A 26,236-nucleotide genomic window follows, 5' to 3' on the forward strand; every position below is an offset into this window, starting at 1 on the left:
GTGGCACTGCAAGAGGACCAGGATGGACAGGTCGTCTAAGGAATGGGAGAGGAAGTTGAAATGGTTCACGACTGGGAGGTACAGTTGTTTATTGCGAACCGAGCGGAGGTGTTCTGCAACAAACAACTGCACCTCCCAGTCGCAAACCATTTCCACTCCCCCTCCCATTCCTTAGACGACATGTCCATCATGGGCCTCCTGCAGTGCCACAATGATGCCACCCGAAGGTTGCAGGAACAGCAACTCATATTCCGCTTGGGAACCCTGCAGCCCAATGGTATCAATGTGGACTTCACCAGCTTCAAAATCTCCCCTTCCCCCACCACATCCCAAAACCAGCCCAGCACGTCCCCACCTCCCTAACCTGTTCTTCCTCTCACCTATCCCCTTCTCCCACCTCAAGCCCCACCTCCATTTTCTACCTACTAACCTCATCCTGCCCCCTTGACCTGTCCGTCCTCCCTGGACTGACCAATCCCCTCCTTACCTCCCCACCAACACTCACCTCTACTGGCTCCATCCCTGCCCCTCTAACTTGTCTGTCTCCTCTCCACCTATCTTCTCCTCTATCCATCTTCGACCCGCCTCCCCCTCTCTCCCTATTTATTTCTGAACCCTCTCCCCATCCCCCTTTTCTGATGAAGGGTCTAGGCCCAAAACGTCAGCTTTTGTGCTCCTGAGATGCCGCTGGGCCTGCTGTGTTCATCCAGCCCCACACCTTGTTGTTTCCAAGTGGCAGCCAGTGAGCTCATGGGTGCCGCAGAGATCGGAGCTAGGATCCCAGCTATTCACTCCCATAGCTCACCAACACGTTTCCCTTTAAGGTAGCCATCTAGTTGGCTCTTGAGAGGCACTGTGTGGAATCTTCCAAGACAGTGCACTCCTGATTGCGAACTATAAATGCCACGGTTCAAGAATAGAATGGTACAGAACAATGAATAAACAGGATGTTGGAGGATCCCCATGTGTGGAACTGTGGGGCTTTGTTGAGATGTTGGCCTTCAGTTCAATATTCTATCACATTGAATAAGCAGCACTTTATCTGAAGAATGTTAATGACTCTATTCATCGTAAGAGCACTACATTGATTGGAGAGCACCTTCTTCAAAAGGAACTAATCAAGTAACATGCTCAGAACTGATTAAAGCTTCTCCAATTCAACTTCATGGCTCCTTCAGTTAGACAGCGAGGACTCATTATGAATTAACCTTGGAACGTGGAAAGAATTGTCATAGCAACAGTTCTCGATGAAGGAGGTTGTTGCTGTGGAATTGTACATTGCTCTGACATCTATCTCAGAGATCCACTCCCAGGGACAGGGACTGCACGGGGTTAGGTACAGAGTGAAGCTCCCTCTAGACTGTCTCCATCAAACACTCCAAGGACAGGGACACCAGGGGGTTAGATACAGAGGAAAGCTTCCTCTACACTGTCCCCCATCCAACAGTCCCAGGACAGGGACAGCTGGGGTTTAGATGCAGAGTACAGCTCCCTCTACACTGTCCCCATCAAACACTCCAAGGACAGGGACAGCACTGAACTGTGAAATAGCTCCTCTGAAGTGGGTTTGTTTGCTGCATTTTTTCTAAAGGTAGGTGTGACCCAAATCTCTGGAAGTAATGCTTTTCCAAAGTGCCCTTAGAAACCTCAGATCACTTTGAAGTGTTCCTTATCCTGTGTTGTCATATTTTGGGTGTGGTCACGATTGTGATACTGGAACTGTGGCAGGCTCCCCACAACAGTTTTATCACAATGCCCAGAAACTCAATCTTCAGTGATTTAATGTAAGGATAGAGACTAGCCTCTGGTGAACCATCTGAATGAGCACTCCCCAGGCCTCCAGCAACCCAATCAGGTTCAACAGCACCCAGTGAAGAGGAGAAATAAGCCAGTCATTTGTATTTAAAGCAAACAAAGTGGCCAATTTAGTCCATCGTACACATGCTGACCAACAGGGTGCGTGGCCAATCACGTTCTAGTACTTAAACCACACATTCAGACAGATTTTAAAGAGGTTATAAGGTTTCCTGTCACCGCCACCTCCAGATCCTCAGTGGATGAAAAGAATTCCCCTCGATTACCAATTAAACTATCTCCATCTTACACTAAATCAGTGCCTTTGATTGTCAGACCCTCAATGAAACAGAATTGGACCTTCGTGTTCACTGCCTCTAAATCCACCATCATTTTATCCTCAACAATCAATTCTCCCTTCAACCCACTATGCTCTAATGGCAGGTGATGACCTTGTGGTTTTATCACTGGACTGTTAATCCAGAGGCCGAGATACTGTTCCGGGGACCTGGGTTCGAATCCTGCCACAGCAGATGGTGGAATTTGAATTCAATAAATATCTGGAATTAAGAACCTAGTTATGATCGTGAATCCACTGTTGATTGTCAGGAAAAACCCATCTGGGCCACTAATGTCCTTTAGAGAGGTGGAGAAGGTAGTCAACAAGGCTTATGGCATGCTTGCCTTCATCGGCCGAGGCACTGAGTTTAAAAATTGGCATGAAATGTGAGGCTGGATGAACACAGCAGGCCCAGCAGCATCTCAGGAGCACAAAAGCTGATGTTTCAGGCCTAGGCCCATCATCAGAGCTCTGTGATGAAGGGTCTAGGCCTGAAACGTCAGCTTTTGTGCTCCTGAGATGCTGCTGGGCCTGCTGTGTTCATCCAGCCTCACATTTCATTATCTTGGATTCTCCAGCATCTGCAGTTCCCATTATCACTTAAAAATTGGCATGTAATGTTGCAGCTGTATAGAACCTTAGTTAGGACACATTTGGAATATTGTGTTCAATTCAGGCCCCAACACTACCAGAAGGATGTGGCAGTTTTGGAGAGGGTGCAGGAAAAAATTTACGAGGATGTTGCCTGGTGTGGAGGGCATTAGCAATGAGGAGAGGTTGGAGAAACTTGAGTTGTTCTCACTGGAACGATGGAGGTTGAGGGGCAACCTGAAAGAGGTCTACACAATTATGAAGGGCATGGACAGAGTGGACAGCCAGAAGCTTTAACCCAGGGTGGAAGGGTCAGTTAGCAGGGGCCATTGGTTTAAGGTGCGAGGGACAGGATTTAAAGGTGATGTACGAGGCAAGTTTTTTTTACACAGAGGATGGTGGGTGCCTGGGACATGCTGCCGGGGGGAGGTAGTGGAAGCAGATGCTATAGTGACTTTTAAAGGGCATTTTGACAAATACATGAATAGGGTGGGAGTAGAGGGATACGGTCCCCGGAAGGGTAGGGAGTTTTAGTGGTGATGGGCAGCATGTCAGTACAGGCTTGGAGGGCCGAAGGGCCTGTTCCTGTACTGTAATTTTCTTTGTTCTCTATTCTCTTTGTCTCCAGTGTGGTCACTTCAGTTTTATGATGTAGCAGTCAGTAACACACATGGCATTCGACTGTGGACCAATTGCTACTTCTTACGCTTCAGCTAACAAAACCCAATGGGTAGTGTTCTTACCTCTGAACCAGGACTCCCAGGTTCAAGTCCCACCTGCTCCAGCAGTGTGTAAAAACATCCCCAAACAGGTTGTTTGGAAGATACAACAAAGACACATGGGAGCTGGGGTTTAATATCACGAGAAATGGCAGTAGGCAGCGTTCGATCAGCCTACAGGGGAAGCTAGAAGGTGTGTCAAAGAACCTGGAAGCTTCCTTCCACTCCATGACTTCTTTGAGTCAGTAGGAGGCATTGATGTCAATGGCTACCTCATTGCTGACCCTGTGAAACAATGTGCAGGATTGTGAAGACCCCCCCCCACCCCCGCCGACCCCTGACCACAGCACCCCCTAGCACTGACCCGACAGAAGAGTTGACCATTGTCTTCCGATAACACCAGCATGCAGCAACATGTCGACTGAGTTTCCTCCTGTAACTGTAGCAGAACAAAGATGAGTTAATCATTTACTCTCGGTACAGATAGCACTCAGGCAATACATAATGTGAATGTGGTCCACTCTATTCCCTCGCTTTGGCCAAATAATCAACTTCTAGCAAGAAGGGTGTTCCTGATGATCTGAGGACACCAGGCCAGCCATTTAGGACTCAGATAGGGAGAAATGTCTTCACCCCAAGAAGTGGGGAGCCTGTGGAACTCTGGACCACTGAAAGCAGTTGAAGCCAAAACATTGAATGCTTTCAAGATGGAATTAGATCTAGTTCTCGGGGCTGAAGGGATCAAAGGGCGGGGCAGAAACAGGGTCCTGAGTTGGATGATCAGCCGTGATCATATTGAATGAATCTTGTATGTTTCAACAAGGCCTGCTCTCACTCTTGTAAACTCTAATGAGTACAGGCCGATCCTACTCAACCTCTCTTCGTAAGTCAGCCCGCCTGTATATAGTATCAGCTTAGTGAACCTTCTGTGGACTGCTTCCAATACCAGTATATCTCTCCTAGAAAACGGCCCTCTAACTGTTCACTGCATTCCGGCTGCGCTCTGCTTTAGCAAAACTTCCCCGCTTCTATACTCCTTTGAAATAAAGACCACTTCACAGATTCACTGCCCTTCCAGAGAAGAAATTCCTCCTCATCTCTGTCTTAAGTGACCCATGGCCAGTTGCTTAGAGCTGATGCAAGTTGATTATTAGCGGCAGGTATCTTGTGAAAAAGAGAGAAAAATGAAATTGCACCAACTGAGCTGGAATCACAAACAAGGTCAGGAAAAATCACTGCTCCAGCACGGTGCGGTCTGAGAGATTTCAATTAGCAGGGTTACTGCATGATTATCTCTCAGGAAAGGCAAGTGTGACTCTTGAATTCTGTGCAAACAGCTTCCCTCTATCTCCTCTGACCAGTGATTGCAGGCACAGACAGCTCAGCAACATTCTTTGTAAGTCTGATTCCGCAGTGTGGTTTTAAACCCTGCCCTGGGATTTTATTTTCATTCACAAGGTGTCAATGTCGCAGGCCAGGCTTCAATTATTGCCCATCCCTAATTGCCCAGGGGGCAGTTAAGAGTCAAGCACATTCTGGAGCTGGTCAAGGATAGCAGTTTCCTTCCCTAAAGTGAACCAGATGGTATTTTCCCCAACAATGGCTTAGGCTCTTAATTCCAGATTTTTGTAGATTCCAATCCCACAATCTGCCATGGTGGGATTTGAACCCAAGTCCCTCTTCCCCTCCCCCTTTACTGATGAAGAGTCTAGGCCCGAAACGTCAGCTTTTGTGCTCCTAAGATGCTGCTTGGCCTGCTGTGTTCATCCAGCCCCACACTTTGTTATCTCAGATTCTGCAGCATCTGCAGTTCCCATTATCTCTGATACAAGCTATAGAAGGACTTGGGCACCTTAGGAGAGTGGGCAAAGAAGTGGCCGATGGAATACAGTGTAGTAAAGTGAGAGGTCATGCACTTTGCTCGGAAGAATAGAAGTGCAGGCTATTTTCTAGATGGGGATTGGCTTTGGAAATCTGAAGCACAAAAGACATTGGGAGTCCCAGTTCAGGAATCTCTTAAGGTTAATATATAGGTTTAATTGACAGTTGGGAAGGTAAATGCAATGTTAGCACTCATTTTGAGTGGTCTAGAAAAGAGAGCAGAGACATACTGCTGAGGCTGTATAAGGCCCTGGTCAGACCACATTTGGAATATTACAAGCAGTTTTAGGGCCCATATCTAGGGAAAGATGAGCTACCCTTGGAGGGGGCCCAGAGGGGTTTTACAAGAATGATCCCAGGGATGAAAGGCTTGTCATATGAGGAGCAGGTGAGGACTCTGGGTCTGTAATCGATCGAGTTTCGAAGGATGAGGGGGGATCTGATTGAAACTTACAGAATGCTGAGGGGCCTGGATAGAGTGGGCGTGGAGAAGATGTTTGCATCAGTAGGACCTGAGAGCACAGGGTGAAGGGATGGCTCTTTAGAACTGAGATAATGAGGAATTTCTTCTGCCAAAGGGTGGTGAATCTGTGAAACTTGTTGACACAGAGGTCTGTGGAGGCCAAGTCATTGAGTGTATTTAAGAAAGAGATAGATACATTCTCAATTAGTAAGGGGATCAAGGGTTATGGGGAGAAAGCAGAAGGATGGGTTTGAGAAACATATCAGCCATGATCAAATAGGGGAGCAGACTCAGTGGGCTGAATGGCCTAAACCTACTCCTATATCCTGTAGTATTTGCTGTGCTACCCTGTGCATTTAATTCATTAACCGAAATTAAGTCATGGGAGATTTGAATGCAATGGAAAAAGGGATTGTTTTTAGAGGGACTTAGAGAAAAGTAAGCGCCAGAGAAGTTGGAGGGGATTATGTTCCTCCTCCAATCCACTTTGATCCTGGCCCCTCCCTCAGTCCCTACCTGGTGCTTTTGTGAATGACTACACTATACTATTGCATTGGTGAGTCCACACCTGGAGCACTGTGTACAGCGTTGGTCACTGAACTCAGAGAAGGATGTAAATGTGTTGGAAACAGTTCAGAACGGGTTTACCAGATTATGGGCAGCACAGTGGCTCAGCGGTTAGCACTGCAGCCTCACAGCACCAGGGACCCTGGGTTCGATTCCAGCCTCGGGCGACTGTCTGTGCAGAGTTTGCACATTCTCCCCGTGTCTGCGTGGGTTTCCTCCCACAATCCAAGGATATGCAGATTAGAGTGGATTGCTGTGCTAAATTGCCTGTAGTGACCTGGGGTGTTTAAGTTAGGTGGATTGATCATAGTAAATACAAGGTTACAGGGATAGGATAGAGGTGTGGGTCTGGGTGGGATGCCCTTCAGCTTCCAGGCTGGAGGGATTCTAATGCCCAGCATGAGTGCATTGCCATCTGAAGAAAGGCCAGGCAGGCCTCTGGAGTTTAGGAGAGTCAGAGGCAACTTGATTAAGGCATAGAGCTGTACAGCATGGAAACAGATCCTTTGGTCCAACTCGTCAACACCAACCAGATCTCCTAAATTAATCCAGTCCCATTTGCCAGCATTGGCCCGTATCCCTCTAAACCCCTCCTATTCATGCCCCCATCCAGATGCCTTTTAAATGTTGTAACTGTACCAGCCCCCACCACTTCCTCTGGCAGCTCCTTCCATACACACACCACCCCATGTATGAAAGAGTTTCTTCTTAGGTCCCTTTTAAATCTTTACCCTCTCACCTTAAACCTATGCCCCTCTAGTTTTGGACTCACCCACCCTGGGGAAAGACCTTGTCTATTTGTGCCATTCCACGCCCCTCATGATCTTATAAACTTCTATAATATCACCCTTCAGCCTCCAACAGTCCAGGGAAAATAGCCCCAGCCTATTCGGCCTCTCCCTGTAGCTCAAACCATCCAACCCTGGCAACATCCTTGTAAATATTTTCTGAACCCTTCCAAGTTTCACAACATCCTTCCTTTAGGAGAGAGACCAGAATTGCATGCGATACTCCAAAAGTGGCCCTAACCAATGTCCTGTACAGCCACAACATGACCTCCCGACTCCTACATTCTATTGGTCAGTTTACTGAACACCTTCACTATCCTATCAACTGCGACTCCACTTTCAAGAAACTGTGAACCTGCACTCCAAGGTCTCTTTGTTCAGCATACTCCCCAGGACCTTACCACTAAGTGTATAACTCCTGCCCCAGTTTGCCTTTTCAAAATACAGCACCTCACATTTATCTAAATTAAACTCCATCTGCCACTCCTAGGCCCATTGGCGCATCTGATCAAAATCCCGGATCATTCTTCGCTGTCCACTACGCCAACTTTGGTCTCATCTGTGACTCAGCCATCATACCTCCTATGTTCACATCCAAATCATTTATATAAATGATAAAAAGCAGTGGATCCAGCACAGATCCTTGTGGCACACCGCTGGTCACATGTCTCCAGTCTGAAAAGCAACCCTCCATCACTACCCTCTGTCTTCTACCTTCAAGCCAGTTCTGTATCCAAATGGCTAGTTCTCCCTGTTACACGATCCTGAGGGGGCATGACCAGGTGGATGTGAAAAGGATGTTTCCGCTTGTGCAGGAATCTAGAATTAGTGGTCAGATTTTAAACATAAAGTTTCAGCCCAAAGATGAGGATATCTTTCCCCTCAGAGGATTGAGAGTCTTTGGAATTTCCTACCTCAAAAGGCAGCGGATGTAGAATCTTTAAATATTTTTAAGGCAGAGGTAGATAGATGCTTGATGACCAAAGGGATGAAAGATTATTGGAGAATATGCAGGAATGTGGAATTGAGGCTAAAATCAGATCACCCACCATCTTTTTGAATGGGAGAGCAGACTCGAAGGGCCGAGTGGCCTACCCTTGTTTATGTGTTTGTACCAGTGAAGCAAGCTGTTGCCTTCCCACTTTCAAGTACATCTTCTGGGAGTAATTCAATGAGTGGGCAACTTTTCCGATGACCTACACTGGAGCTGAGTCACTCTCAGGGGAAGGGGTTGTGAGAGAGGTTGGTTCAAAATTCTCAGATGCTCTCATTACCTTTGAGAAAGAGATACAAACAAGCTCTATCAAAAACAAAAGAGATGAGAAATGAACTGATCGAAATCTCTTCAAATTTACAAAAGGATTTGACAGGGAAGAGGTTTTTAGTTTGCAAGTGAGGCCGGAACTGAGGGAGACAACCATTAATATGATCTTAAGACACAGGAATCATTCAGCTCCTGCACTGGGATTTGAACCGATGTCTCTGCAATTATTAGTGCAGGTCTCTGGATTAGTCATCCAGCCACGTTATGAATGCCCTGCTGTGCCTTTGAAAAGGGACACAGATAGCGAACTTTGCTAAGAAACCACCAGTAAACAGTGCAGTACGTCAGACAAGGATGTTGACTTAATTCATCGTCACCAGCGAACCTGGTTAAACATCAGCAAACACTGTATTTGCTTCAGAGTGTGCAGGGACCCTTCGGATAAATATTTACTGCTCAGAGAGCCTAGCAGCTTCCTGTCACTGTGACAAGAAGGGCAATGGGGCTGGGAAAAGCAGAGATAGAGAGAGAGAAGTGGGGGGATGTAGATTGGGGAGAGACTGAGTTTATGTCGTGTTTTGCTTCTCTAGAGCTGACACAGCCAGTGTTCCTGGCTGGATTAGCAGTCCCACCTTCGCTGCTTACATCAGCAACCCTGGGGAGCTGCACTCTCTCAAGAACATATGCAAAAACAACCTGAGCTCCAATCTCCTTTTGTCGATATTATACTTTGGTTTGTTAGAGATCGAGTGATGGTGGCAACGGTGCCCTGTGACTCAAGTTTATTCCTCAACGCACACTGTAAACTCCACGGGAATTTCAGCAAAATATAAGAGCAGGCCATTCGGCCCATCCAGTCAACTCTGCCATTCGAGGACTTCACAGCTGATCTGATATTCCTCAACTCCACTTTCCTGCCTCTCCCCCCGTAATCTCGATTCCCTGACTGATTGACAATCTATCTGTCTCTGACTTAATGACCCAGCCCCGACAGCCCTTTTGCAGTCAAGAATTCCACAGACTCACTGCCCTCTGAGGAGAAATTCATCCTCAACTCTGTCTCAGCGGAGACCCTGGCCCCTTTTCTAAGGGGAGGTGCTGGAGGCAGTTCAGAGCAGGTTCACCGGGCTTTTCCCAGGGCTGGTGGGAGTTGGTCTTAGGAGAAAGGTTGGCCTGTACTCAGTGAAGTTTACAAGAGTGAGAGTAAGTTTCAAGGCCAGCAGGGCATGCATCTCGAGTTCGTGGCAACAGAAACAGCGGTGACATGACTGAAAGTCTCTTCATGGAGTGCATAGTCGGGCAATGCCTGAGACTGTGATGGAAGAGTGTTCAATCAGGCCATCCGAAATAGAACTGGACAGCCATCTGAAACCTGCAATATGTCAAGGTTATTGGTAGAAGGCAGGAGAGTGGCACTGAGCAAACACATTCTGGGGAATAATATGGGGACGATGGAGCGAATGGCCACCTTCTGCATTGTGTCTCTGCAATGTTTGCCTATCCAAGAGGGGAGATGGTCCAGATGTAGAGGCTGTGGTTTCAGATCAAGGGAGTCTCCCATTTAAGAAGGAATTTCTCCTCTCACAGGGTCATAAGTCCATGGAATTCTCCCTTCATGACCTGGCTAGAGGTTGGAACACATTCAAGACTGAGTTAGATTTCTGATCGACAAGGATGTCAAGAGGTTTTTGTTTTGATTGCAGGGTTGAGCGGGCAGAAAAATGGGGTCAAGGCCATCTCAGATTAACCAATGTTGCATTGAACGATGGGCAGGTTTGAGGGGCTGAAAGGCCTCTGTTGTTCCTGTGTAAGTTCATCTAGCCAGAGGGAGAGAAGAGGCTGCAGCCCAGATTGAAGGAGGCGTCTTGGTTTGCTGCAATGGGAGAAGACATCTTGAATATTTTACAGCTTCCCCCAGCCCGTTGTTCAACCTCAGCGACCATCCAAACATCACACCCTAACACCCCTGCCAAAGGAAAGGATCCCACCTCCTCTGGGATTCTCCTGGTGTCTCTGGATATTTATCTCTCAGGCACCACTGTGACCAGCAACAAATATTACCAAGATTACTGCTCCCAGATCCACTCTCTTTGAAAACAAAATCCAAACTGATTATATGTGACAATGGCCCAGTGGTATCGTCACCAAACTAGTCACCCAGACCAGGTAAAGTCTTGGGAATATGGGTTCAAATCCCAATCAGTCAGATAGTGGAATTTGAATTCAGTAAAATTCTGGAATTAAAAGCTAGTTTAATGATGATAAAATTGTAGATGCAGGAGATGATATTTGGAGAGGTATATAGATGGGAGAGGTTTAGAGGGCTATGGGCCAAATGCAGGCAAACGGAACTAGTTTAGTTAGGGAAACCTGGCTGCATGGATAGGTTGGACCAAAGAGTCTGTTTCTGTGCTATGACTCTAAAAATGACTCATTAATGTCATTTAGAGAAGGAAATCCACCATCTTTATCCATCTGGCCTCGGTGTGACTCCAGACCCACAGCAATGTAGCTGATCTTTAGCTCTGGGCAATTGGGGATGAGCAATAAATGCTGCCTGAGCTAGCAATATACAGAGCCAATGAATGACTGGAAACCAAGCATTGTGGCTGCGATGCAGGACTGTTTGATACAAGAGGTCACACATAGAAACCTCCAGCTAGGTACAGTCACTAAAAGAAGGCATGGTCTCTGGGCAGCATTCCACTCAGTTCCATTACTCTGCTCTGTCTCTGTAACTCGGACAAGCTCATTCTCTCAAGCGCTCTTCATTTCAACACCATTCATTGACCCAACTTTCAGCAGCCCCCTGAAGCTCCAGACCACTGTGTAAGACAACACACCCCGCCCATATCTAAGATAACAAAGTGTGGAGCTGGATGAACACGGCAGGACAAGCAGCATCTCAGGAGCACAAAAGCTGATGTTTCAGGCCTAGACCCTTCTGAGATGCTGCTTGGCCTGCTGTGTTCATCCAGCTTCACACTTTGTTATTTTGGATTCTCCAGCATCTGCAGTTCCCATTATCTCCCCACCCATATCTCTTACTTGAAGACTTACATCTGTGTCACCTAGTCCTTGTACAATCACCAAATGGGAACAGTGTTTCTTTGTCTACCTTATCTTAACTTGTCCTAATCGTGTGTTCAATCTCGTGACATAATCTTATGACCATATCACATTGCCAAATCCTCTGTACAGACACAGGTGCAGGAACTCGGTCTGAGCCGTTTTCAGTCCTTCGCTGTACCAATGTAACAGGAAGCAGCATTAGCACTTTCCCCCAGCCATCAAAGTTCCCCAAAACTCAGTGGACAATTTATTCTCTCCAACTCTCTCATCACTCAGTCTTCCTATTGAAAGTTCCAGCAGAATTGTACTCCAGCACAATCTGTAACCTCATGGCCTGGCATATTCCCCACTCAACCATTGCCATCAAGCCAGGGGATCAACCCTGGTTCAATGAAGAGTGCAGGGGGGCATGCCAGGAGTAGCACCAGGCAGACCTGGAGATCAACTATCAACCTGGTGAAGCCACCAAACAGGAATACATGCACACCAAACAGCAAAAGCAGCAAGTGATAGACAGAGCTAAGCGATCCCACAATCAACCGATCAAATCCAAAATCTGAATTCCTGCCAAATCCAGTCCTGAACAGTCGTGGACAATTAAACCGCTCACTGGAGGAGGAAGCTCGACAAATATTCCCATCCTCAATGATGAAAAAGCCCAGCACATCAGTGCAGAAGATAAGGCTCAAGCATTCGCAGCAATCTTCAGCCAGAAGTGCCGAGTGGATGATCCATCTCGGCCTCCTCCAGTGGTCCCCAGCTTCACAGATACCAGTCTTCAGCCAATTAGATTCACTCCATGGGATATCAAAAAATGGTTGGAGACACTGGACACTGCAAAGGCTGAGGGCCCTGACAACATTCCGGCAACAGTACTGAAATCCTGCGCTCCAGAACTTGCCGCTCCCCAAGCCAAGCTGTTCCAGTACAGTTACAACCCTGGTATCCTAGCCAACAATGTGGAAAATTGCCCAGATATGCTTTGTACATAAAAAAGCAGGACAAATCCAACCCGGCCAGTTACTGCCCCATCACTCCCCTCTCGATCATCAGGAAAGTGATGGAAAGTGTCAGTAACAGTGCTATCCAGCAGCTCCTGCCCGGCAATAACCTGCTCAGTGACGCCCAGTTTGGGTTCCCTCAGGGCCACTCAGCTCCTGACCTCAATACAGCCTCAGTTCAAACATGGACAAAGTGGCTGATTTCCAGAGGGTGAGGTGAGAGTGACAGCCCTTGATATCAAGGCTGCATTCGACCGAGTGGGCATCAAGAAACCCGAGCAAAACTGGAACCAATGGGTATCAGGGGAAACACTCTCCGATGGTTTGTGTCATGCCTGACACATAGGAAGATGGTTGTAGTTGTGGGAGGTCAGTCATCTCAGCTCCAGGGCATCTCTGCAGGAGTTCCTCAGGGTAGTGTCCGAGGCCCAACCATCTTCAGCTGCTTCATCAATGACCTTCCCTCCATCATAAGGTCAGAAGCGGGGATGCTCGCTGATGATTGCACGATGTTCAGCACCGTTCGTGACTCCTCAGATACTGAAGCAGTCTGTGAACAGATCTGGGCAATATCCAGGCTTGGGCTGACAAGTGGTAAGTCACATTCGTGCCACACAAATGCCAGGCAATGACCATCACCAATAAGAGATAATCTAACCAACGCCCTTGATATTCAATGGTGTTATCATCATTAAATTCCCCAGTCTTAACATCCTGGGGCTTTTTTTGACCAGAAACTCAACTGGACTCACCACATCAACACAGTGACTACAACAGCAGGACAGAAGCTGGGAATTCTGCAGCGAGTAACTCACCTCCTGACTCCCCAAAGCCTGTCCCACCATCTACAAGGCACAAGTCAGGAGTGTGATGGAATACTCCCCACTTGCCTGGATGGGTGCAGCCCCAATAACACTCAAGAAGCTTGACACCATCCAGGCCAAAGCAGCCGCTTGACTGGTATCACATCCCACTCCCTCCATCACTGACGCTCAGTAGCAGCAGTGTATACTATCTACAAGATGCACTGAAGAAATTCACCAAAAATCTTCAGACAGCACCTTCCAAACCCACGACCACTTCAATCTAAGAGGGACGAGGGCAGCAGATACATGGGAACATCTCCCACTGCAACTTCCACTCCAAGTTACTCACCATCCTGCTTTGGAAAAATATTACCATTCCTTCAGTGTCGCTGGGTTCAAAACCCTGGAATTCCCTCCCTAAGGGCATCGTGGGTCTATCTACAGCAACATGGATTGCAATGTTTCAAGAAGGCAGCTCACCCCCACCTTCTGAAGGGGCAATTAGGGAGGGGCAAAAAATGCTGGACCCAGCCAGCAATACCCGTGTCCCAAGAGTGAATAAAAAACAGATGGCTAAAGACACTATACAGGCAATAGAGAACTTTATGTGGTTATCTTCATTTTAGGATGAGAATAGGGAATTCAGTCCCTGAAGCTTTTATTTTATTCATTTACAGGATGTGGGCATCGCTGGCTGGGCAGCATTTATTACCCGTCCCTAATTTGTTAAGAGTCAACCACATTTCTGTGGGACTGGAGTCACATGTAGGCCAGACCAATCAGGACAACAGTTTCCTTTCCCAAAGGACATTAGTAAACCAGGCAGATTTTTCCTGAAAATCAACAATGGTTTCATGGTCATCATTAAACCTTCAATTCCAGAATCTGTCTATTTTTGTTGAATTCAAATTCCATTGTCTGCCATGACAGGATTTGAACCCATCTGGCTCTTTGGATTAATTATCTAATGATAATACCACAAGGCCATCGCCTCCCAGGCCCTGCCATTCAATACGATCGTCGTTGATCTCTATGTGGCCTCAATTCCACTTTCCTGTCCACTATCCATAACCCTTTAACATATTACTAATTGAAAACCTGTCCATCTCCTCCTTAAATTTACTCAATGTCCCAGCATCCTCTGTACCCTTGGGTCATGAATTCCACTGATTCTTGACTCTTTGAGAGAAATAATATCTCCTCATCCTGTTTAAAAACTGCCAACTCTTAATCTAAAACCATGACCTCTCGAAATACATTGTCCCACAAGGGAAATATCCTCTTGCCTTTGTCAGTCAGCTTTAGCATCTATTGACCTCAATTAGGTCTCCTCTCGTTCTTCTAAATTCTGATGAGTACAGACCTAAACTGCCCAATTTCTCTTTATAAGACAAGCCTTTCATCTCTGGAATTAACTATAAAACCTTCTCTGAGCTGCCTTTGATGCAATTCCGTCTTTCCTCAAGCAAGGGGACCAAACTGCACACTCTATTTCAAATCAAGCCTCACAAATGCAAAATGCGACACACTCTCCTAACATTATACTATTTGTACAGAGCCAGTTCCAGGATTTTGACTCAGCAATAGTGAAGGGAAAACGACACTGTAGTTTTGTTTAGAGAAGGGTAGCCCCAGGTTCTCTGTAAACTGCTCTGACTGAATTTTGATTTTGCAAAGCCTTTATATTCTTCTGGTGTCCACTGCTGAAAGCCAACGTAAGGTTGAACTGTTTTATAGAGGTTCATTAAAACATCCTTGCTATTTTATTCTAGGTATCTCTTTATGAAGATGATTGAATGCACAGGTTTCAATGTAACATTTCTTAAAGCCAGGCTCAGTTAGGCAATTACACACAACTTTGTTGCTCATGTTATGCTCCATTTCTTTGAGTACTAATCTCAAGGGGTCTTTTTAAGATTTCTTCTAGATTACTCTTTGCTTTTCAGAGATTACATTTATTCTCATTAATTCATTCAGTGATAGTTATGGAGTAACAACATCTCCTCTCGTTGAAACAAAACATGAATTGTCCAACTCGGGAAGGGGCCATACAAAACCCGGTATTGGGGAATGAACCCAACCAGGTGATTGAACTGTCAGTGGGGGAGCATTTCAAGAACAGTGACCATAATTCTGTAAGTTGTAAGTTACTTGTGGATAAGGGCAAGAGTAGTCCTCAGGTGAAAGTACTAACCTGGGGAATGCTAACTCTAACAATAGACAGAGACTGTGGAAAGTAAACTGGGAGCAGCTGTTTGAGAATAAATGCTCGTCTAGCATGTGGAAATCTTCTAAAGGCCAGTTGAATAAAGTTCAAGAGCAGCAGGTTCCTGTGATAATGAAGGATAATGATGGCAAGATTCAAGAACTTTGGATGACAAGATAGTTTAGTCAAAAGAAAACTAAGGGTTAAGTGAGGTTTAGGAAACTGAAAACAGCTCAAAGAATAGAAAGAAAACAGGAAGGAATTTGAGTAAGGAGTTTGGAGGGCTGAAAAGGGGCTTGGAATGTCTTTATATTAAGGAAAATCCCAAGGTGTTTTATACATGTATTAGGAGCACTGGGTAGCTAGAGAAAAGGGAACTTATGCATGGAGTGACAGGATGTGTGTGAGGTCATAGAACATAGAACAGTATAGCACAGTACAGGTCCTTCGGCCCACAATGTTGTGCCGACCTATTATCCTCCTCTAAGATCAAACTACCCTGCATACCCTAAATTTTACTATCATTCATATGCCTATCCAAGAGTCACTTAAATGTCTCTAATGTATCCTTACAGAATACTTTGCATCAGTATTTATAATGGAGAATGACATGGTAGATGGTGAGTTGAGAGTTTCGGGAAGGATAGGTTTACAAGCTGGAGCACGTCAATATCAAAAAGGAGGTGGTGTCAGCCATTTGTAAAGCATTAATATAGACAAGTCCCTACGGCCTTACACAGTGCAGAGCTGGAGGAACACAGCAGACCAGGCAGCATCAGAGGAGCAGGAAAGCTGAGGTTTCTGGTTAGGACGCGACTTCAGAAATTTCAGCATTTCTGAAGAAGGGTCCCGACCCGAAACATCAACTTTCCTGCTCCTCTGATGCTGCCTGGTCTGCTGTGTTCCTCCAGCTCCACACCGTGTCATCTCTGACTCCAATATCGGTAGTTCTTATTATCTCCACAAGGCCTGGCTGGATTTATCCCGAAAAGATGAGAGGGACATGTGAGGAAATTGCTGGGGCCTTGTACAAAAATCATCGCACCCTCTTTAGTCACAGGAGAGGTCCCACAGGATTGGAGAACGGCTAATGCTGTTCCTCTGTTTAAGAAGGTCAACAGGAATAATCAAAGCAATTACAGGTCAGTGAGCGTTAAGGCAGTGGTAGGGAAACTATTGGAGAAGATTCCGAGGGATAGGATTGACTCACGTTTGAAAAAATATAGACCTATTAGTGATATGCAACATGGCTTTGTGTGGAGAAGGTCACGTCTCGCAAACTTGATTCAGGTTTTTGAGGAAGTGATAAAGACAATCGATGAGAGCAGGGTGGTAGATGTTATAGACAATAGGCAATAGACAACAGGTGCTGGAGTAGGCCATTCGGTCCTTCGAGCCAGCACCACCATTCATTATGATCATGGCTGATCATCCACAATCAGTATCCTGTTCCTGCCTTATCCCCATAACCCTTGAATCCACTATCTTTAAGAGCTCTATCCATCTCTTTCTTGAAAGTATTCAGAAACTTGGTCTCCACTGCCTTCTGGGGCAGAGCATTCCATATATCCACCACTCTCATGTTGTCTGTATGGGCTTTAGCAAGGACTTTGTCAAGGTCCCTCGTGGCAGGTTGATACAGAAGGCAAAGTCACATGGGATTCCTAGTGAGCTGGTTAAATGGATATAGAATTGGTCATAGAAGTCAGAGAGTAGCATCGGAAGGGTGTTCTGCTGATGGAGATCTGAAACCGGTGATCTTCCAAAGGGATCACTGCTGGGACCCTTCTTGTTTGTAATACATATACACGATTTGGAGGAAAATGTGGGTGGCCTGATTAGTAAGTTTGTGGATGACACAAAGATTGGGGGAGTTGCAGATAGTGGGGGGGATTTCTGGAGGACACAGTAGGATATCAATAGGCTAGAGACTTGAGCAGAGAAATGGCAGATGGAACTTAATGAGGACAAATGCAAGCTGATGTACTTTGGGAGATATAATACAGCACAGATGTGTACAGTAAATCGCAGAATCTTTAGTATCATCAACATGCAGAGGGATCTGGGTGTACAAGTTCACAGTTTTCTGAAAGTGGCCGCAGAGAGGATAGGTGGTTATAAAGGCATATGGCATGCTTGCCTTCATCATTCAGGATATACAGTATAAAAACATGCAAATCACATTGTAGCTGGAGAGAACTTTAAGTAGGTCATACTGGAATGTTGTGTACAGTTCTGATCACCATACTACCAAAATGATATGGAGGCTTTGGAGCGAGTACAGGATGTTGACAGGTTTGAAGGGTATTAGCTACGAGGAGAGATTGGACAAATTTTGGTTTGTTTTCACTTGAATGTCGAAGGATGAGAGGCAACCTGATAGAAGTTTACAAAATGATGAGAGGCGTGGATGGAATAGATAGTCAGAGTCTTTTTCCCAGGGTAGAAAGGTCAATTACTTGAGCTCATGGGTTGAAGATAAAAGAGGCGAAGTGTAAAGGAGATGCGAGGGGCAGGGTATTTACACAGCAGGTGGCAAGTCCCTGGAATGTGCCAGAGGATTGGTGGAGGAAATACAACAGCAACATTTAAAGGTATTGTGGCAGATTTATGACTAGGCAAGGAACAGAGCGATATAGACTGCGTAGCGAAATAAAGTTTTTAATTTAGAAAGGCATCATGTGTCAGCACAGTCTTGGTGGGCCAAAGGGCCTGTTCCTGTGCTGGTCTGTTCTTTTATTTTGATCTCCTGTACTTATGCTCACATATGCGCCCACACAGAAGCAGAATTAGAAGAATTCGTCAACATCCTCAGAGTAACCTTTGATGGACCTTCCAGCAAACCAAATACAGCACATCTACCAATTCCCCATTATCTATCCTGCTTGTTCTATTCTCAAAGAATTCTAATAAATTCATCAAATACCATTTTCTTTTACAAAAATATGTTGTCTTTGACTGATAGCACTGACACTTTCTAAATCCCCTAGTATAATATGCCCACTGCCTGATGTTTGACTCATAGATTCCTGCTTTCTGTCTCCCTCCTTTTGTGTTCTCTCTTATGCGAAAGGACTTTTCTGAATCAATGACCTTTTGGAAAATGCCTCTGCTACATCAGTGGCTAACACTTTAACACCTAAAGGTGATATTATCAGGAGCTTAGACTGGGTCACCACTTCGCAGAACATTTACATTATGCTCACAAAAAAGACCCTGAGCTACCTGTTACCTGCCACTTCAATGTACCACTTTGCTCCCTGGCCAACATCTTTGTCTCTGGCTTGCTACAGTGTTCCAGTGAAGCTCAACACAAGCTGGAGGAACAACACCTCATTTTCCACCTGGGGACTCTGCAGCCCTCTGGACTCAATATCATGTTCAATAATCTTAGGGCCTAAACTCTCTCATGTCCTAGCCCAGTACCTCACACACCAGGCCTAGTTATCCCATAGCCTACCATTATACATCACCTCGTCACCAGTAGTCCCCATGAACAGCTATTCAGCATCCCAGCCGGAACATTATCAAATCCTTTGTCAGTCCAATTTTTCTTCTCTCTCCTCAGGCTCTATCCCATCATTTACTTCCTACACCATCCCCCTCCCTATTTTCTGCATATAAACTGACGTTTTCCCAGCTACCATCAGTTCTGAAGAAACGTCACCGGACCCAAAATGTTAACTGATCTTTTTGTCACTGATGCTGCCAGACCTGCTGAGCTTTTCCAGCAACTTCTGTTCACGTTATCAAGAGCTTAACAGCTTATACACTGACATCGTTCTGAGTCTCCTTCCAACCTCATTGTAATTGTTTTACAGGAATACCCACAAGAGCTTTGACAAATTAGTCAATTGAAGACTTACATAATGAATAACTTTCAGCTGAAGGGAAGCAGCATCCTGGTCGTACAGTTCACCTGTACAAAAGTGAAAGGTCAAATGTTAGCATCCACCTGAACCAACTCTCCACCAAACAACACCTACACTCAGTGCCATATCCCCCCCTACACTGTCCATATCGAACACACTCAGTGCCATATCCCCCCCTACACTGTCCATATCTAACACACTCAGTGCCATATCCCCCCCCTACACTGTCCATATCGAACACACTCAGTGCCATAGCTCCCCCCACTTTGTCCATATCTAACACACCCAGTGTCCTATAGTCCCCCCTACACTGTCCATATCTAACACACCCAGCCCCATAATCCACTCTACACTGTCCACATGTACCACACCCAGTCCCATAGCCCCCTATACACTGTCCATATCTAACACACCCAGTCCCATAGTCCCCTCTACACTGTCCATATCTATCACACCCAGTCCCATAGTCCCCTCTACACTGTCCATATCTAAACACACCCAGTCCCATAGTCCCCTCTACACTGTCCACATGTACCACACCCAGTCCCATAGCCCCCATACACTGTCCATATCTAACACACCCAGTCCCATAGTCCCCTCTACACTGTCCATATCTATCACACCCAGTCCCATAGTCCCCTCTACACTGTCCACATCTAACACACCCAGTCCCATAGTCCCCTCTACACTGTCCATATCTATCACACCCAGTCCCATAGTCCCCTCTACACTGTCCATATCTATCACACCCAGTCCCATAGTCCCCTCTACACTGTCCATATCTAACACACCCAGTCCCATAGAGCCCTCTACACTGTCCATATCTAACACACCCAGTCCCATAGTCCCCTCTACACTGTCCATATCTAACACACCCAGTCCCATAGAGTCCTCTACACTGTCCACATCTACCACACCCAGTCCCATAGCCCCCTCTACACTGTCCATATCTATCACACCCAGTCCCATAGTCCCCTCTACACTGTCCATATCTATCACACCCAGTCCCATAGAGCCGACTACACTGTCCACATCTACCACACCCAGTCCCATAGTCCCCTCTACACTGTCCACATCTAACACAGCCAGTCCCATAGAGCCCTCTACACTGTCCACATCTAACACACCCAGTCCCATAGTCCCCTCTACACTGTCCACATCTAACACACCCAGTCCCATAGTCCCCTCTACACTGTCCATATCTAACACACCCAGTCCCATAGTCCCCTCTACACTGTCCATATCTAACACACCCAGTCCCATAGTCCCCCCTACACTGTCCATATCTACCACACCCAGCCCCATAGTCCCCTCTACACTGTCCATATCTAACACACCCAGTCCCATAGTCCCCTCTACACTGTCCATATCTACCACACCCAGTTCCATAGCCCCCTCTACACTGTCCACATCTACCACACCCAGTCCCATAGTCCCCTCTACACTGTCCATATCTAACACACCCAGTCCCATAGTCCCCCCTACACTGTCCATATCTACCACACCCAGCCCCAAGGTCCCCTCTACACTGTCCATATCTAACACACCCAGTCCCATAGTCCCCTCTACACTGTCCATATCTACCACACCCAGTCCCATAGCCCCCTCTACACTGTCCACATCTACCACACCCAGTCCCATTGTCCCCTCTACACTGTCCACATCTACCACACCCAGTCCCATTGTCCCCTCTACACTGTCCACATCTACCACACCCAGTCCCATAGTCCCCTCTACACTGTCCATATCTAACACACCCAGTCCCATTGTCCCCTCTACAAAGTCAACCTCTAACGCACCCAGTCCCATAGCCGTATCCACACTGTCCACCTCTAAGACACCCACGAGAAGGGTAGCACAAGGTTAGCTAGAGAGTGAAGCTTCCTCTACACTGTTACCCATCAAACTTAGAGGGGCCTCACAGGGTTTGATACAGAGTAAACTTCGCCAGCACAGACACAGCGCACCCTCACAAGGCAGATCCCAGATCCAGAATCCCAATCAGACCCCACCACCAAAACTCACTCCCTCTCCAAATCACCTCCATACTGTCCCAAATTGCACTCCATATAGCTCTAAATCAAACGTCATTCCTACCTCCCAATACTCACACTCCTGGGATAGGGGCAGCATGGGGTTAGATGCAGAGTAAAGCTCCCTCAACACTGTCCTCATCAAACACCCCCAGGGACAGGGACAGCACGGGGTTAGATACAGGGTAAAGCTTCCTCTACACTGTCCCCATCAAACACTCCCAGGGACAGGGACAGCACGGGGTTAGATACAGGGTAAAGCACCCTCTACACTGTCCCCATCAAACACTCCCAGGGACAGGGACAGCACAGGGTTAGATACAGGGTAAAGCTCCCTCTACACTGTCCCCATCAAACACTCCCAGGGACAGGGACAGCACAGGGTTAGATACAGGGTAAAGCTCCCTCTACACTGTCCCCATCAAACACTCCCAGGACAGGGACAGCACGGGGTTAGATACAGAGTAATGTTCCTTCAACACCATTCCCCTCGACTGCCCTGATGTGTTGTTGTGAGCCCTGCTGGGGAGGGGTCCTGTACGTATCACACAGCTGGGGAGGGGTCCTGTACGTACCATACAGCTGGGGAGGGGTCCTGTATGTACCACACAGCTGGGGAGGGGCCTGTATGTACCATACAGCTGGGGAGGGGCCTGTATGTACCACACAGCTGGGGAGGGGCCTGTATGTACCACACAGCTGGGGAGGGGCCTGTATGTACCATACAGCTGGGGAGGGGTCCTGTACGTACCACACAGCTGGGGAGGGGTCCTGTATGTACCATACAGCTGGGGAGGGGCCTGTATGTACCATACAGCTGGGGAGGGGCCTGTATGTACCATACAGCTGGGGAGGGGCCTGTATGTACCACACAGCTGGGGAGGGGCCTGTATGTACCATACAGCTGGGGAGGGGCCTGTATGTACCATACAGCTGGGGAGGGGTCCTGTACGTACCATACAGCTGGGGAGGGGTCCTGTATGTACCACACAGCTGGGGAGGGGCCTGTATGTACCATACAGCTGGGGAGGGGTCCTGTACGTACCACACAGCTGGGGAGGGGCCTGTATGTACCATACAGCTGGGGAGGGGCCTGTATGTACCACACAGCTGGGGAGGGGTCCTGTATGTACCACACAGCTGGGGAGGGGGCCTGTATGTACCACACAGCTGGGGAGGGGTCCTGTGCGTACCACACAGCTAGGGGGGGTCCTGTACGTACCACACAGCTGGGGTGGGGTCCTGTATGTACCACACAGCTGGGGGGTTCCTGTACGTACCACACAGCTGGGGTGGGGTCCTGTATGTACCACACAGCTGGGGAGGGGTCCTGTACCTACCGCACAGCTGGAGAATCTTGTGGTCGAGCTCATTGAATGCCCCGGGTAGCTCTGCCTCTGCTGTGTAGCTCTGATGTAAACCGATGTGGCTCCAGCTCAGCGGGTTCAGGAGCGCGTGCACCCTTTTGCAAGTCGCACAGATCTGTGACAGAAATGGGACAAAACAGGGTCATCGCAGGGTGGAGGCTGGCGTATAACATGGGGAGGATTCAATCCGCTTTGGGCAGTACTGCTCCATTTGTCACTGTGTTACCATCATGTGAATCTCTCAACGAGGTCGGTGGGGGGGGGTGTTGTTTGATGATTATTTGGATAGAAATGGTGTGCAGGGATTTGTGGAGAATGCAGGAGATTGCAGGCGGTAATGATGCTCTTTTGAAGGGCCAGTGCAGGCCCGATGGGCTGAGTGGCCTCATTTTGTGCCCAAACAGTCCTGTGATTCTATCATGCTGTGAGTTGGAATGTTGTGAATTCAGATTCTAATAACTGAGGCTAGCACACACCGTGCCATGCTGGCAGGATGCTGCACTGTTGGACGGGACAGCTTCCAGCTGAATGGAAACCGAGTCTGCCCCTTCATGTATGGTCAAGAGGTCCAGCTTGTCAGAAGCTGAGCAGGGAAGCCACCTCCCAGAAAGCTGGGCCAGTCTCTGTCCCTCTGCGCAGATCTACAGAGACTTTTACAGGAAAAATGGACAAGTTTTTCTTTTGTATATTCATTCATGGGAGGTGGGGCTCGCTGGCTGGCCCAGTATATATCACCCGTCCCTTCAGAAGGTGGTGGTGAGCTGTCTCATGAAACCAAATGGTCTTCTTCGGCAGGGAAAGCTGGGAGAAGGTGGGACAAATGCCAACAGGGACTCAACACCCAGCCCTCATTTCACTTGATGTCATTAAACACTCTGAAGGCAATGAGAGCCTTGAACTCATCACTGTTGGAACATCGGAAACCAGAAGCCAATTTACACACAGCAAGCTCCCCCACCAGTAATGTGACAATAACCTGAACACCTGCCTTTGGGGGATAGTGGGAACTGCCGGTGCTGGAGAATCCGAGATAACAAGGTGTAGAGCTGGATGAACACAGCAGGTCAAGCAGCATCAGAGGATCAGGAGAGCTGATGTTTCTGGACCCTTCTTCAGAATAATTCTTCATTTTCTGAAGAAGGGTCCGGACCCGAAACGTCAGCTTTTCTGATCCTCTGATGCTGCTTGGCCTGCTGTGTTCATCCAGCTCTACACCTTGTTACCTGCCTTTCGGATACTGCTTTAGAGATAAATATTGATGGCTTCTCTGCTCTCTGTATAATGATTTACATCTGACTGTGAGGAGAGGATAAGCCTTTGATTTAATGATATATCCAAAAGCTAGTGCCTCCCTCAATCCTCATACATAGGAAACTTATTGGAGGTCAGTCATCTCAGCTCCAGGACATCCCTGCAGGAGCTCCTCAGGTTACTCTCAGTTATTACACCAAAGCCACCCCGACTACTCCATAATCACCTCCCTCATTATTTTAGTCAACCTGTTTAGGTGTTATGACACACAGCTGAACGGAACCTGGCTTTCATAGCCCAGAGGTGGGAACATTACCACTACACCACACGACCCTAGTTCCTCAGGGGAGATATTTTTTTGAAACAACCTGGTGAGCTACACTTTTGTACACTTCTGGAGCTGACTGGCTCAGAGGTAGAGACACTAGCACTGCACCAGAACACTACTTTCTCAGGGTAGTGTCCCAGACCTAATAATCTTCAGCTGCTTCATCAATAGCCTTCCCTCCATCATTAGATCAGAAGTGGGAATGTTTGCCGATGATTGCACAATGTTCAGCACCGTTCGCAATTCCTTGGATACTGAAACAGTCCGTGCTCAAATGCAACAAGATCGGAACAATATCCAGGCTTGGGCTAATAAGAGGCAAGTCACATTCGTGCCACACAAATGCCAAGTTATGACCATCACCAACAAGAGACAATCTAACCAATGCCCTTGATATTTAATGGTGTTACCATCAATGAACCCCCCTCTACCAACATGCTAGGGTTATCATTGGCCCGAAACTCAATTGGCCTCTCCACATAAACACAGTGGCGATAAGAGCAGGCCAGGAGTTAGGAATACTGCAACAAGTAACTCACCTCCTGACTCCCCAAATTCTGTCCACCATCTACAAGGCACAAGTCAGGAGTGGGATGGAACACTCCCCACTTGCCTGGATGGGTGGAGCCCCAACAACACTCAAGGAACTTGACTCCATCCAGGGCAAAGCAGCCACTTGATCAGCACCACATCCACAAACATCCCACTCCCTCCACCACCGACAGTCGCAGCAGTGTGTACCATCTACAAGATGCACTGCAGAAATTCACTAAGGCTTCTCAGACAGCACCTTCCAAACCTGTGACTACTACAAACTAGATGGACAAAGGCACCAGATACATGAACAAAGCTCCACCTCCCAAACTTGGAAATATCTTGTTGTTTCTTCAGTGGGTTAAAATTCTAGAATTCCCCCCTGAATACCTATAGCACATGAACTGTAGCAGCTCAAGAGGGTAGCTCTCCACCACCTTCTCACATCACAGGAACAGATAAGAAAATACTACACTTGGAAGGTCAACAAGTCAACTGTGGGATCCAGTGTCTTTAAGGCAGAGATCGATAGATTCCTGATGGTCAAGGAGATGAAAAGATTATCATTGGATATGCAGGAATGTAGAGTCGGGGTTAAAATCAGATCAGCCACAATCTCATTGAATGGTGGCACAAACTCAAATAGCTGAGTGGCCTCCTCTTGTTCTTTGTTGTTCTGTTCATAGGTTTGTAGGTAACCCACAATTTTCTGACTAAGATCCTCTTCAAGCTGAGATGGTACTTTATTGGGGCAGATAAGTGCCAGGTGCAGGCCAGAGCGTTTAACGGACTGAAGTCAATTTTAGGATGTATCAACAAATCCATACTCACGTGTTTTTCTAGAAGGTTCAGCGACAGTTCATCGACGTTCTCCAGGACACCACAATAAATCTAGAAGAGGATAAATATTGTGGCAAAGGTCAGAACAAGACAATACCTTGGGTGACCACAAACATCATCAAAGATGGTGTTAAGGAGTGTCTCAAGTTAGGAGATAAAATTGCGAGGTTTTGGGTTGGAATTGCAGAGACAAGCCCAAGGCAGCTGAACGCAGAGCTGTTACTGGTGGAGAGATTAAAATGGCAGTGACTGAGAGTAACAAGAAAATCAATGGATTTCAAGAGAATGACAAGAAATTAGAACTGGAAAGGCTGGCAGGCTGGAAACAATGTAAAAGGTAAAGATAAAACAGTCCGGAGCTGTAGGTGAAAACTAAAGTCGCCTTACCTTACCAGACTTATGGGAAGGCGAAAGCCTAGTGCTATTATCGCTGGATTGTTAATCCAGAGACTAAGAAATAGAATATAGAGCAGTGCAGCACAGTACAGGCCCTTCAGCCCACAATGTTGTGCCAAAGTT

General features: G+C 47.0%; 1 protein-coding gene across 5 annotated transcripts in view; it reads right to left on the reverse strand.

Moving 5' to 3' along the window:
- LOC125453591 (cGMP-dependent 3',5'-cyclic phosphodiesterase) overlaps window positions 1–26,236 on the reverse strand; it is a 296,672-nt gene that overhangs the window by 93,291 nt on the left and 177,145 nt on the right. For all 5 annotated transcript variants that reach the window (XM_059646853.1, XM_059646852.1, XM_059646854.1 and 2 more), the window contains 4 exons: window positions 25,709–25,768; window positions 22,738–22,879; window positions 19,359–19,411; window positions 3,809–3,883 (listed from right to left, as the gene is read on the reverse strand). In XM_059646853.1, the coding sequence (XP_059502836.1) occupies window positions 3,809–3,883; window positions 19,359–19,411; window positions 22,738–22,879; window positions 25,709–25,768 (330 nt within the window). The remainder of the gene's footprint in view (window positions 1–3,808; window positions 3,884–19,358; window positions 19,412–22,737; window positions 22,880–25,708; window positions 25,769–26,236) is intronic.

The sequence above is a fragment of the Stegostoma tigrinum genome, chromosome 6 (genome assembly GCF_030684315.1).
Source record: "Stegostoma tigrinum isolate sSteTig4 chromosome 6, sSteTig4.hap1, whole genome shotgun sequence".
NCBI classification, from domain to species: Eukaryota; Metazoa; Chordata; class Chondrichthyes; order Orectolobiformes; family Stegostomatidae; genus Stegostoma; species Stegostoma tigrinum.